This window comes from Centroberyx gerrardi, chromosome 5 (genome assembly GCF_048128805.1).
Source record: "Centroberyx gerrardi isolate f3 chromosome 5, fCenGer3.hap1.cur.20231027, whole genome shotgun sequence".
NCBI classification, from domain to species: Eukaryota; Metazoa; Chordata; class Actinopteri; order Beryciformes; family Berycidae; genus Centroberyx; species Centroberyx gerrardi.
This window is the reverse complement of record NC_136001.1, coordinates 31,098,949-31,113,160: the sequence shown is the minus strand read 5'-3', so window position 1 is coordinate 31,113,160 and position 14,212 is coordinate 31,098,949. Positions and strand designations below refer to the sequence as shown.

The 14,212-nt window shown below is 43.9% G+C and overlaps 1 protein-coding gene across 1 annotated transcript; it reads right to left on the bottom strand.

The window, feature by feature from the left end:
- Nucleotides 1-857: 857 nt before the first annotated feature.
- cldn19 (claudin 19) lies at nt 858-13,557 on the bottom strand. The gene is made up of 5 exons (XM_078283915.1): nt 12,773-13,557; nt 7,310-7,474; nt 6,850-6,934; nt 6,079-6,225; nt 858-1,872 (listed from the first exon to the last, which is right to left on the bottom strand). Exons 1-5 carry the CDS (start codon nt 12,993-12,995, stop codon nt 1,824-1,826), a joined length of 669 nt encoding a protein of 222 aa, XP_078140041.1. The 5' UTR covers nt 12,996-13,557; the 3' UTR covers nt 858-1,823.
- Nucleotides 13,558-14,212: the final 655 nt, after the last annotated feature.

Below are 14,212 nucleotides of genomic sequence, written 5' to 3'. Positions count from 1 at the left end.
GGCGTGTGTGAGATTTCACATCCGCACTCTGCTCCCACCGCCGATCTCTACCTACATCGGTGTGGATTTGCCCTCAAACAGCCTCTTTTTCACTCTGTATACAAACTCAGCAGCAATGCATGCGGATAATCTTCCTCTTTGGTAAATTAGAGTCTAATTTACCAAAGAGGAAGATTATTCTACTTCTGAAAAAAAAAAAAACGGTCTAATTATTAGACCGTTTATTAGAGCAGCAGAAGAAGTCCGTGATACGCTGTATTTACATGTTCTGTTCCACTTGAACTGTCTCTCTTGTGGAGTAATTTGGCATTTCATGAGCATGGAATTATAAGGTTTGATCTGACCTTTTTGTTTTTTTTTGTTTTTTTAAGTTGAGTTATCCACATATTCATGATCTTTGAATGTTACTTCAGAATTTTTTGGTGTTCAATATTTTAAAAAAAGATAGAAAGCACATAACAGTTTTGCCAGCTGGCTTGTCAAATCTTTGATGCTCAGTATCCCAGAACTGCACTCCACCCAGACAGACACTTATAATTCCCATCTCACGATTTGACAAATGTTTTATAGTTCATAATTCAACAAAACAACAACAAAAAAAAAAGAATTCTGTGTTCCCAGCTGAAGCAGTGGTGTGCATGTTAACTTTGCGAGTATGCCTTTGAGAATGTGCCACACTCCACTGAAGCAGAAGTGGAATTCCACGTCTGCAATTATCGAACAACAGGGTGCAAAAGAAGTATTTGAGGTGGAAAGGAGGAATAAGGGGGGGGGGGGGGGGGGGGGGGTGAAAGTCAGGCAAGGGTGAAAAGTTAGGAAACATCTGACAAAGCATTGATTCACAGCCAAAGCCAAGGTTGTTGGGTTTTGTTTTGTCTCTGTTTACTTTATTCTAAAAGAAACAGACATGGGTATACTGTAAATGAGATGATACACAACATCAAGGAGGTAAATATTAGAGAAAGGAATGGCATGGTAAATAAATGTAGGCATCAGAAGAACATTTGAACCGATTACACTCAGCAAACTGGCGTTCCTTAGTACAGGACTTGAACAGGAGACAGCACACAGTACAGTACATCCTCGAGAGTCAATAATACGACGATTCTCTCATTCACACAAAATCATATTGGCACTTTAAAACAAAAGGAATGTATTCGGTATATCCTCAATCCAGGCTACTTGGAAATAGGCACACAGCTTGTTTACAAGGTGCGGCGTTAGGCATCGTGTTGAAGATCTACTGCGTGTATGTCTCAGACGTGGTGCTGTACAGTAGCTACACATTCATTTCCAGATATCCAACAGAATGCCGACATGATATATGTAATACAATAGAAAAAGGCAATAACTGCTTGCAGAGGAACTATGGACACGCATCCCTCAGACGGGATGGGACACTATGGAATCCATGTAGTCAAAAACATACATGTGCACAAACACGTGTTATAAGGCACTGTAGTAAAACATTATATATGTAGTAAAAAAAAAAAAAAAAAGAATAGAATAGGTGGTATATACACCTGGGCATTTTAACATGTTATAGAAAACATACCCTGAATGACTGTCTCTCCCAAAGACAACAAAACAGACAAGACAGAGAATATCCAAATATCAATCCCCCTGAAACAACACATTTCATAACAACCTCTCCAAACAATTTCCCTATGAACTTTAATAAAGACTTGTGTTGGTGCAACTTCTTTCTCATTTGCTAGTTCGCTTTAATCGCGTCTGTTTGTCTGTTTTGATTTTCTCAGTGAGAGGGTTTTTGTCTGTTGCCAGAATCTAAACCATGGTAAAGGCCAGAAGACTCTCCCAAACTACAAGTACTGCTCCCTTTTCTCTGGTGGGGTACTTTTAACATTTGGTCTGCAATTCAAAAGGGAAAAAAAAAACATGTTTCAGTCAACGTACGGCACAGTCATATATCACTGAGAACAAAACAAACTCCCAGGAAGGCACATCTACACAAAAAAACCCAGAAGTCATAGGATATAAGTGAAATCATAAAACAACGCGGCGATGTCTTTCAACTCGTGTACAGTTAACGTTCGGTCAATAGTGGGACAGAGGGGGGGGGGAGTGGGGGGTGGGGGGGTGGGGGGGTGGGGGGAGGTCTAGCAGAGGGTTCACCTCGCCCCTTAAAGATCCTTTAAGAGTCCATGTTTACAGACAAGGCTCAGTGGGTGGGGCGATATGGGAGGAGACAAGACATCTTAGTGTCCCACGAAATACCGATAAGGTGCAGACATACTTAGGAAAAGGGGTGGGGGGGGACATGTGCATATTCTATTGCAGGGGTCCAAATTTTGGGGGGTCTAGGAGGTAAAAAGAGTGGGGGGGAGACAGTGGTGGGAAGTCGGACAGTCCTCGATAAAAAGGCGGGGGCTGATCAGTCAGGGAAACTAGTTTCACTCAACAACTCTGCCCTGAATTAGAGGAGAGAAGAAGAAGAGAGTCAGAGAAGAACAGGATTAGCGGACAGGTGGGGGGGGGGGGGGGGGGGAATCAAAGACCACATCAAGACCTCTCTCTGATTCTCACAACAGCTCCGAGGTGTTAGTGAGCCAGCGGGCCGCTTGATGATTGGGACCGTAAAGGCGTTAAGAGCGCAAAGTGGAAGGAGGAGGAGGAGGAGGAGAAAGAGGGGATGATGCTACATGTCGGCTGGCCAATAATCAATACAAGTGGGAGAGATTACATGCTGCACAGAAAAATTAGTAAATGTGATTGATAGAGGTTGAATGCTCATTGGCTGGTGATGGTTACAGGTCAGAGGAAGCTGAGGAATATAATAAGCTACAGCACTATCATGCCATTCATGAGGTAATAAGACATGTCTGATTTTTCTGGCTTAGTTAGCTGTTATTTTTCTCATCATTTGGAAGCATCCGCTGATTAAATGTACATTTTCTTTTCTTTGGACATAGCTCTACAGGTAGTTTTTATCATCATCTTGTTGTCGAGGAATCATTTACAGCAGTGGTTCTCAACCTGGGAGTCTGGGGACCACTAGGGGTCCTTGAGGGGGTTCCAGGGGGTCCCCGGCAAATTAATGAATTGTGAAACTTCATTATTTCATTTACAAAAAGTCAGCACAATTAGAGAATGTAGAAGAATGACTTTTTTGATCATAGTTTCATTATCTCTCTACCTACAATACAGATAGTCATGGAATTCTGGACAAAATCATATCTGACAATAAAAATATTCTCAGATTTGGGTGCGAGAAACAAAATCTCATCAAATGGGGGTCGGTGGCCCTAATGTGGACTAAATTAGGGTCCTTGATAGGAAAAAGGTTGAGAATCACTGGTTTACAGCACAGTCTGCTCCCACCACCGATCTCTACCTACATCGGTGTGGATTTGCCACAAACAGCCTCTTTTTCACTCTGTATACAAACTCAGCAGCAATGCATGCGGATAATCTTCCTCTTTGGTAAATTAGAGTCTAATTTACCAAAGAGGAAGATGATTCTACTTCTGCTGCTCTAATAAATGGTCTAATTATTAGACCATTTTATTAGAGCAGCAGAAGAAGTCCATGATACACTGTATTTGCACTGAATGAGTGGTTCACCTGCTATAGTTTCATTATCTTCCTACCTACAATACAGATAGTCATGGAATTCTGGACAAAATCATATCTGACAATAAAAATATTTTTCAGATTTGGGTGCGAGAAACAAAATCTCATCAAATGAGGGTCGGTGGCCCTAATGTGGACTAAATTAGGGGTCCATGATATGAAAAAGGTTGAGAATCACTGATTTACAGCACAGCCGCTACTGACAGGCCAGTGACTTCCCCCTTTATTTAAACGGGATAAGGAATGTCCTATAGACCTGCACCCCCCACTCTGAGAATAATGGAGCACTCCACAAACAAGCGTCTACCGAGAAGGGGGGGCGGGGGGGGGGGGGGGGGGGGGGGGACAGGGAGCAATTCTAAGAAAAGTTAATGGCTTTATTATCTGGAACAGCGATGGACCAGCTCTTTCAGCAGGCACAAATGAAGGTATAGTAAAGTGGGCACGTCAAGGGGGCACTGAAGAGCCAATTTAGAACTACTGCTGAGTTTTGCGGGCTCTTAACATGGTAGATGTGGGTAAATAAAAAAACGCTGCTGGGATATATTGGAATTCATGGTTTATTGGCCTGTAGTGGTCTGTGGTCGCCTGTAGTCACTGAATAAATCACACGGGGTCTACAGCGACAAAGTCAAATGTAACGAGGTTTATATTTTATTTACAACTCTGTTTTTACAGTGCCATGCTAGCTCATGGCCCCTCTATAAAGTAATCTCTATTACTGTATTAGTGGCTTATAGCTTATGATCCCCGGTTGGATTACAGTTCTGTGAGAAGTACATGAAATTCCTTTGAACTGCAGATCCTATTTATTCAAAATACATATTTACTTTGGTTCTACAAAAAGATTATGAAATGATATAGTGTACGGGTCTTGAATGAAGGTGTTAGTTAATGGAGCATGAGATGTGCGGGTTGATGGGCATCTCCCCTTTTTCTTAGTGTTGAGTAAAATGGTGAAATGGTCATTAACAGCATTCATACTCAGCATTGGTACACCTTTCACTGACAATTCACCTCCACTGCTGCAGTTCAGTTAGTGTACTGATGTGCAGCCAGTGTCAAGTGATTGTTGTATGACACAGGGCTACATCAGAGCAGCCTAACTAGCTTCAGCTATTACAAAATGGCTCCCTAAGGCCGTGATCACACAGGACTTTTTTTTTAATGCTTTGTGTTTTTTAATGGTTAATCAAATGTTTCGCAGGTCTTGGAGAAATTCCATAGCTGGTTAGCTAGATATAGATGTTACCAACTCAAGTAGCCTGCAATATGTGAGGCACATGTTTTTTGTTTAATAGCTGAACATGTCTCACCTTGAGCTGCACCGTGGATTATGTTAAATTAGCATTATAAAAATTAGCAGTGCCTGAAGGGAAGCTACAGTTTCCCAGTAAGTAACGTTAACTTTAGCTACTGTGTATCCTCATCCACCTCTTTAAGAGCAAGCAGAGAAATTGTTAACTTTTATCATGCCCATTTTTATTTTCAACATTATCCCCCTTTGTTACTTCAGGTTAGCTAGCTAACACTAATTAGATAGCTGCATAGCAACCATAGTAAAGTAACATTCCTTTGAGCTCTCTTTATTACCAGCGATGCTCACAGCTGCACTTGGGGTTTGAGCAGCAGAAATAAGCGTCCTATCTGATCACGGACTAATTGACATGTTTTTTCTGGCTGAGACTGTATAAGCCAAGCTGTGTTTCTCCTACAATAACAGAGGAGCCCATGAATTCTGCCTAGTTTTCATGGAGCGGCTCGGGCTCTTCCTCACACAACCTAACTGCACCAGTGGAGTGTGAATAGACAAAGTAATATGGAGGCAACACACAAGATGCAGCTCCAACCAGGAAGCATAGGACAGGCTAATCATTGCAAATTCTATTTCATGTACAGGCCAAACCTCGGCGTGGTTCAGCGAGTTTTGCCAATCTTCTAGCTAGGGTACCTGCTGTACCTACACCTCATACTTTGCCTTTCAATTCACTTTAAAGTTAGTTTTGCCGTACCGATAAGCAGATTATGTGTTTGGTTTTCTAAGTATCACTAATGAAGTGTGCAAACAGAGCAAGTGGCTGTTTGTAATGTTTTAGGGTCCGATTGAAGCAGCTGCAATGATTTCGAGGAGGTTAAATAATGACTTTAAGGCGCTTGAAAGGCTCACAACACAAGCTATAAAAATAAGTGAGCTAGATCACCATGATCTGCATGAAATATGTAGGTTGTCTGCTCACAAATAAGTTATGAAAGTTTGTACATTATCAGTAAAAGCTTTTGTATCCACAATATTACATTTGGTGGATAGTGTGTGTGTGTGTGTGCATGTGTGTGCTACATGAGTGTGTAAGTGTGTGTGCATGATAGTCTTTTTTTTGGTTTTATTTTAAGAGACATAATCTGGTTAAAAAAGGGGGTGGAGCCAAGCGTGTCCTCTGCTCTCTGTTTGGGTGGCTGCTGGAAGGGGGTGGGGTTTACACGTACTCCCTGGCTGTGGAAGGCTGTGATTGGCGGTAATATTGCTGCCCTCGCCTGTCCTCATTGGAGCAGGAGCAGCACAGGAAGGAGCCGCCCAGTACCGTCAGACTGGCCGCCGCCCATCCCACGAACAGGGCGGAGCCAAACTCATACCTGTACGGGACAGGGGGAGGAGAAAGACATAAGACGACAAACTAGAAGGATGACTTGAAAGATGTCAGAGGTTTCACAGTTTCATTGAACTGTCATATGAACAGGCAAGGTGACTGACATATGCTGCCTTCATGTGCTCCTGATAAGCTCAAAAATATGACTTCAAGCTTTTGGTCCCAAATCATAACCAAATGGACCATGTAACAGAAGTAGTTTTTTGGTTGTTTTACTTAAGAAATCAAGTGGCACAGAGCTCTGACTGAATATAGAAACATATAACAATACTAAGCATGTACAAAGAATGTCAAACAGTACCATATAATAGCAATAATAATAATAATTTCCCTTTTACTATCAATTATTGACCTGGGTTCCATGCTCTTCGTCCCCTAAACATCACATATGGGCAACTTGAGTATGATACAAAATTCCCAGTTGCATTTTCTTCTTTGTTCATGTGCATTCGAAAAGTAATGACTTATAGTAATTCCGACAGTACTTGAAGGCAGCAGTGTTCTGATTCAAAGCAAAGGCCAAAAAGATGGAGGGTTTCGCACGAACATACACTTGTGGGAGAGTAAGATTCATTCGATTTCCACTGATAGCAGGCGAACATTTACGTACCTGGCGTTGAGCGGCGTATTTGGGTTGAAGAACTGATAGGACACCTGAGTGGCATACCAGGACACAGAGACCAGCGTACATAGACCTGAGGAGGGAGACCGTAATACGAGTAAATTAGTTCTCTGTGGGCTGTAGTAGCTAACTGTTAAGACTAACACACACATGCGGCTTGCAAAAAAATTGTTTTTCTCCCCCGGGCTCGTGGCTCGATGTCTAATGTGTTTAAAATCACCACTTCCTGTTTACAGCAGGGACACTAATTACCCCGAAGACCCCTGGTGAGAGTTTCTGGCCAGAGGAATGCCAGACCGCTCTCGCTGAATGCGCTGATTGCAGAAGATACAAACAACCGCAGTCTATATTGTCGGTCGCAAACCAAACCAAAGCCCCATTCATTTTGGATATATGCAAATAGAACACTGCGCAGAGTTTGAGACGACCAGGAGTGCAGAAATCTCACCTGCAAGCAGGAAGAGGGCTCCCCCGGACACAGCGATGCGGGTCTTAGTGGCGGGGTTGTTATCTCCCACCTTAGTGCACTTCATGCCCACCACGCTGACGATGATGCCGATAAAGCCCAGCAGCACTGACACCACCATGAGGGCGCGGCATGTCTGGATGTGGACTGGACAGAGGAGGAGGACAGAGGAGACAGAGGAAAGTGGGTGATAATGACAGAATCCAAGAGAGAGATAGGAGAGGAAGTATGAAAGTAAGAAGAGAACAACGACAATGAGAGATAGGACAGACAAAAGACAAAAAAGTCTTTTAGTCTCACATGGAACGCCATCGTTGGACATAAAACAACATAATCATCGTAAGGGAATGAAGCTACATAAACCATGCGGGATTGAAGGGAGACCACATGCATTTACGAAGCTCCACCACTGTCCTGTTTTCCAGGGCAGGGTAATTCCAGCTTCATCCCAGAGGTAACTTGGCCAGCTCCGGGAACCTTAAACCATTCCCCAGATCTTCTCCAGATCATTCCACAGTGGTTTCGCTCCTCAGAAATCTAATGTGTGCGCCCACATAGGCCTCAGCACACACATAACTCAGTGGGAGGGACATATTTACACATATTTACACACACACACACACATGCATACACATACAAATACACAAATGTACGCACCGACGCACATGCATCTACGCACACAGGCAGTGACTGTAGGTGGAGCAGACACAGATAAAACACACAACTCTCTCTCACACGGAGCAGCTGTAGGAGGGCCTGCTTTACATGTTTCACACAGTGGGATTAGTGTGGCTTTGTCACAAAGCAAGATTGTTTTCACGGGGCTGTCGCCACAGCGATCAGACATTACTGCCTCAAACACCAGCCGCTCAGACAACTGGACCTGTTAATGCTAGCGCAAAGCTAAGTGCTTACTGATAACGTCAAAATATTGATGGAGTATTTCTTATTTACCACATGTGAGGGCATTAACAAAAGCCCGGCATCGTGCAAAACGTGCAAATTCCGATATACCGAGTCTGATATCTGACATAAGCTGACAAATTTGGGGGTGAGAGCGAAAGCCAAACACAACAGGGCTGTTTCAAATAGGTTTAACAGCTAAGGGCACAGACAATAGCATCAAATAACAATGGCTTCAAGTGTAAGCCACAGTGCTTATACATCACAGGAGAGAAGCACCAATCAGCCAAAGTAAGTCAAAACCACAAACACAACACTGCACACTATAGAATAGAATAGAATAGAATAGAAAAGAAGTATGACTATTTGGTCGTACAAGAAAAAATCAATCACTTCAAATGCAGTTGTTGAGCAATAGGTTGTCTGGAAAGCTAAAGTCATCATATGTCATTGTGACAGAAATACACACACCATCATTCATAGCTTGGCAATGAAGTACCATTTCAGAAGCCGATCTGAAGGAGCTCATGATGGGGAAGGGGGATGGAACAATCTTTGAAGTCTGATTTATAGGTCCAGGGTTCTGTTTGATGGATGATTTTAATGGCTTTCAACAGAGAGAGGTTTGATTTTCTGCTCTTTCATCCACTCTGGCCATTCTTCTCTTCTTCTGAGAGTGTGTGGGGGGGCTTAGGCTGGCGCTAAATGACACCATTCTGACCGGTTCAGTCGGTGACAAACCCCAAAGGGTGTTTGAGGGCCTCTGGGGTGAAGGAGAGGCTAGAGAAGGGAGGTGGGTGTGAGTTGGCTCACCCACTAGGCTCTGTCTTCCCAGTGCCAAGGTTGGCAGTGCCAGCCACAAGCTTTCAATGAGTTTGTGTGCTCGTGTGTGTGTGTGTTTGCATGTGTGTGGTGTGTGTGTGTGGGCACTGTAAGGTCCCATTGTGAGGTCACTCGTGACTCTTTCATACGTAATATCTGTTTGCCCACTCAAAAACTAGAAAACAAAACCTATATTTTACCCATAGTTTCACCTCAAAGTTAAGCTCAAAGCACGAACACACTAACATTTTGTCCTCTATATTATTACCACACTTAAATCAGTTGACAATAATTGAATTTCCTGAAGCAATGTCCCTTTAGTGAGTTCACTTGAAGTGTACAGGGTGGTAATCCCAGTATCTTAACTAGCTGAGATCAAATTCTTTAAGCCAATGACTGAGACTGAGGCATTAGAGAGAGAGAGAGAGAGAGAGAGAGAGAGAGAGAGAGGAACAATGTGTGCCAGTAGGAGGCTGCCGGACCATCCCAAGGCGAGCACATAGCTGCTGCTATCCCCTCTGGTGACCTCATCACAGGGCAGGGAAACAGGCGATAAGCAGGCTGGGAGGTCGGGATGGGGAGGGAGACGCATCACACCATCTCATCTGCTTATGTGGGTAGGAAGCCTCAGATTCCTACTGTTTGTAACACAGATAGTAAACCCACTCTGATATACAGTAGGTCTGCCATAGTGGTACCAGTACTGATTCTCGTGAATAAGCATAGCCAGTTCTCCAAGTGTTAATAAGGGTTGATTTTTCAGTGAGAATTGATTGATTGGAGAGTTGTTTGTCCATTCGTAGAGCTGATATGGCTCTGGGCCAGCTGCTCAAAACTATCTAAAGTGTTAAATTAACTCAGACGGATTTTTACACTCTCAGAGTTAAATTAACACTGATTTTTGCTGTGCACAGTGTCCTGATCTCCTGTATCTCAAACTAAATTCAGCAAGCAGAATCCCTCGTATACTTCTACATTAAGATCCATTACAGAACTTGACGCAAAGTTTCCAAGAAAGAGCGAATAACTTGAATCTCCGCTTCTGTGACAATATGGACCAGCAGCAAAACCATTCAAAGTGGACAAAGTGTACAGTACAACAATATAACGTGGTTCTACATCATACATCCAAATTAACATCTACCAGGCTCTGATGCCACGTCTCTAGCTCTGAAACACAGACAAGAACTGTCCTTTCAGCACCACCATCCGCACTCCAAAAAAATCCTCTTCGGACAACAACAACCAACTCTCCCAACCATGTAATGTGCTGATCATCATCTCCTTTTTGCGCTATGTGCTCAGCAAACCTGCAAGGAGAAGATCCAGCAGTTTCCACTACAGTTGCTTGGCCGCATCAGTTAGAGCCCAGCACAGTCTGGTGAACAATTACACCAACCATCACATGTTGCCCCTGCTGCGAATTTAGCCAGGGAGGAGAGTTCACTCCGAATTCAGCTCCGTGTTGCTGATGGTCGACCTGCTGGATCAAACCAACACCAGAGGGGTGTTCGGTGGGGGTTCGGTCCACCAGTCCCCCCCCCCCCCCCTCTCCCGGGATTGGATGTTGCTCTGCTCCATTGCGTAATAGTCCTATCTGTCTGGAGCAGCACCTGAGTGAACTTCTGATTGATCGTGGCGCATGGAGCGAATGATTTGAAGCTTGGCCACGCCTTTTCGGTTCACTGTTCATGCAGAGGAACATATAGTTACGTGTGTCATCACATACAGTACATGGGGCTGTTTGAGCTAATACAGGCCTCCTTTGCCGAAATGTGGCCGTAGATAGAAGTCTACTGTCTTTTCGCATATCATCCCTAGACACAGACATGTAGTCCCATACTTATATGCAAGTCCTCAGTAAGGTCAGAGGTCAAAGTGGAACATCTTAGGGTTCAGTGCCTTGCTCAGAAACATCCAAGCAGTGGATGCAATACCAGCCAATCTCCATTTACCATCTTACACCTTGCAATCAGTGCTGGGAATCGTACCAACAACCCTGTAGTCATTAGTTACTCCCTAGACCTCCAGGTCAACACAGTAGCAGTGGAATCCAAAGAAAAATAATATTCCCTGTCATATAAGCAGTTTGACAAAGTCGTATTAGCCGTTGTGGTTTTAATGGAAAACCTTTGTGTTTGCCCTCAGCCTGAGTCTCACTGGGTGTGTTAGTGGACAAGTGGAACAATGTGCGCGTGTGGGGAAGACAGAGCGCATTCTGGGAATATCTCTAGGGTTTGGCTCAACACTGCTCTTTTCTTCTCCAAACAACCCCTATTCATCCGCAAGGACAATACGCTGTTCTTATGGCCGCGATGAGCCAAAGGAGATGGCCGTTCAGCGCATGCACCCCTCACACAGAAAGCCACAGAAAATGTTTTGATATAGGCCTAATGACTCACCAAAGGCAGCAAAATGTTTGCAAAGTGCCCCGTTTGTTGCTCCGAGGCCAGTTGTGCCACACCGGGATTAATCGGGCGCATCAAGTCTTAATGGACAAACCGCAGAGAAAAACAGAGAAACTCAAAGAGCAAGCTTTCAATTGTTTCGTGGAAATTGCTTTTGACCGAGCCCACCCCCTGTAGTCTTTCATTAGAAACCCTAATAGGATGATTTAGGCAGACAGTAGATGGATGGATTCATATAATCTGCGTGCCATTAATTATGAGTCAGTAGGTCCTACTTACAGATTGGAGATGACAGGAAGCTCATATTCCGAGCTAATTTATGTCTGAACCCCACATTCCTTAATCCCCCCCACCCCCCACCCCTCACTCCTCACACATTCAGTTTGATGATGTTTTTGAGTTTCAAGGCCGAATTGAATTTCATTAAACATGCTAACAGCAACATTTTAAGTGAGATTTATGCTTCTGAATTTAATATGTCCCAGATAGAAGGGGATTTGGGAGTTGTTTTCCTTCTGTTTTTGCTGCTGATCCGTACATTCGGGCCAACCACAACAGCCTTTTTAATTAAAACAATAACATAGATAGTCCATTGTGAACTTTATCATTTGTGAAAGACAAAAGCGGCAGCACACAAGTAAATCAATTTCTGCTAATTCTCTCTTGTGCAACAAATGTTTCTGTTATCAGGGCAGATGAATCATACATTATCACCTCCACATCACATCACAGACATACCAAAGAAAAAAAGGAAAAAAAATCATCAGTATTAAAGAAATAATATAGGGGCAGCCAGGAAAGAAAGTCATTTCAACATATAAGAAAGAAGGTAAGAATAAAGTAAAAGAATGAAGTAGAGTGTGATAAAAAGAAGTTGGCAAAACTTTACTAGAGGTGCACTGTGATGCATCACAAACAGATTATAAGCCCATTAGAGGCATAAATAAACTTTTTCCACAATATAATCATCAGACAAACACCATCAGACAAACATTCAATTTAACACATTTCATTAACTACACAGTTGCCCCATAAAGTAATCAACCCCTTAAAGTTTTTGCATATTATGTGTATTATATTGTGCTCTGATTATTAAAACTCACGCACTCACAATATGCTTATAATGCGCTTATGATGCCTTATAATGCCTTATGAGCACCACTTAAAGTGTTACTACCACTTTGGTAGGAATTTCATTGAAGAAACAACAGTCGAAGAGTCTGAGTGAGCAACGGCCAGAGAAAACTGCAAAGTACAAGCCACAGTTAGCGAGTCAGGTTTTTGTGGAGCCAAAGGCAAACATTGTACTCACTGTCCAGCGAGAGCATGGAGTCAAAGATCTTGCACTGCACCTGTCCTGTGCTCTGCGAGGCACAGCTCATCCACAGCCCCTCGTACAGACCCACGGCCGTGATGATGGCATCGCCGGCGTACGACGACTGCTTCCACTGGGGCAAGGCGGTGGTGGAGATGATGCCTATCCAGCCGCCCAACGCCAGGAAATAACCCAACAACTGGAGACCTGAATTGGCCATTATTATCTAGCTTTCTCTCTCTCTCTCTTTCTACTATGATCTGCTCTCGCTCACTTTCTCTCCCTGTTTCACTCGCAGCAGCTTCTGTGTGGGTGACCCTTTTGTGTCGTCCCTTCCCTTGAGCCGTCTCCACGGGAAACACCTGTAGCAATCCTGGCAGGGGGGGGTTATACGTGTTTCTCCTTTCTCTTCACTATCTGGTCCCTCTGAGCATCTCCCTCTCTCTCTCTGCTTCAACTCTCATCTGGAGATGTCCCCTCTGTCTCTCTCTCTCTGTTTGTCTCTATAACTCTTTCTTTCTCTCTCCGCGTCCCGGGGCTGGTGTCGACCCAGGTTGTCCCGTCTGAGTCCTGGGTGTCTGCGGGGGCTTGGGTCAAAGTGGAACAAGAGGCTTTGCGGCGGTCAGCGGTTCAGTTCATCAAGCTCCGTCGCTGGGCTGCCTCACTCTCTGCATGGCTTCTTCCAGTTCTCTCTCTCTCTCTCTCTCTTTCTGCTGCTCGCTTTCTTTCCCCCCCACTACAGTCTTTCCATCTGCTCCGGGCTCAAGTGGCTGAATGAGGGGTAGAAGGGAAAAAAGAAAAGTAAAAAAAACAAAAAAAACATATGAACACAAAAAGCCCTTAACGGGCTGACCACAAAGGGATGGGGTAAAGGGCTGGCTTGCGATTGGGTGGCTCTGAGTTGTGGGAACGCCCACTGGGAGGGGAGAGGGAAGGGCTGGCTGGGAAAATAAAGACTGTTTCAAACAGAGAGGGAAAGAAAGAGAAACAGATGTAGGTGAGGAGAGAAAACACCATAGGTAAAGCCAAGAGTGTTAACAAGAAACCTTCAAACAACATGACACATTTAGCTTGCAAAATTGTTCCAATCCACATGATGGCTTTGTACAGCAGGATATCATTCTATCAGTAAACAAAACACCGATCTGCTGTTTTTCTCAGGTATTGGATCTCGATGCATTGACCCTTTAAAAGTTTGCTCGCCTCGTTCAGCGTGGTGGTGGAGGTGGTAAAGTGTAACAAACATGCGTAAATCAGCATCTAAACAATGCCTGGCTGAAAAGGACGTGTCACCCCCAGACAGGCACTCTGGAAATTATGGGCCGCCAAGGCAAGGCTCAGTCATCACCATGGCAACCTCAACAAATGAATCCTCTGGAGTCGGAGAGAGAGAGAGAGAGGGAGAGAGTTCACTGTACATCCTTATGAGCTATAAAT

Excerpts from the sequence above, each read along its gene's own strand:
- cldn19 (XM_078283915.1), bottom strand. The coding sequence starts at position 12,995 with ATGGCCAATTCAGGTCTCCAGTTGTTGGGTTATTTCCTGGCGTTGGGC. Across the intron at positions 6,935-7,309 it reads AGCCCTCTTCCTGCTTGCAG|GTCTATGTACGCTGGTCTCT; the intron begins GTGAGATTTCTG and ends CTCCCTCCTCAG. Across the intron at positions 1,873-6,078 it reads CAGCCTTCCACAGCCAGGGA|ACCAAATGTTAAAAGTACCC; the intron begins GTACGTGTAAAC and ends TTTGAATTGCAG.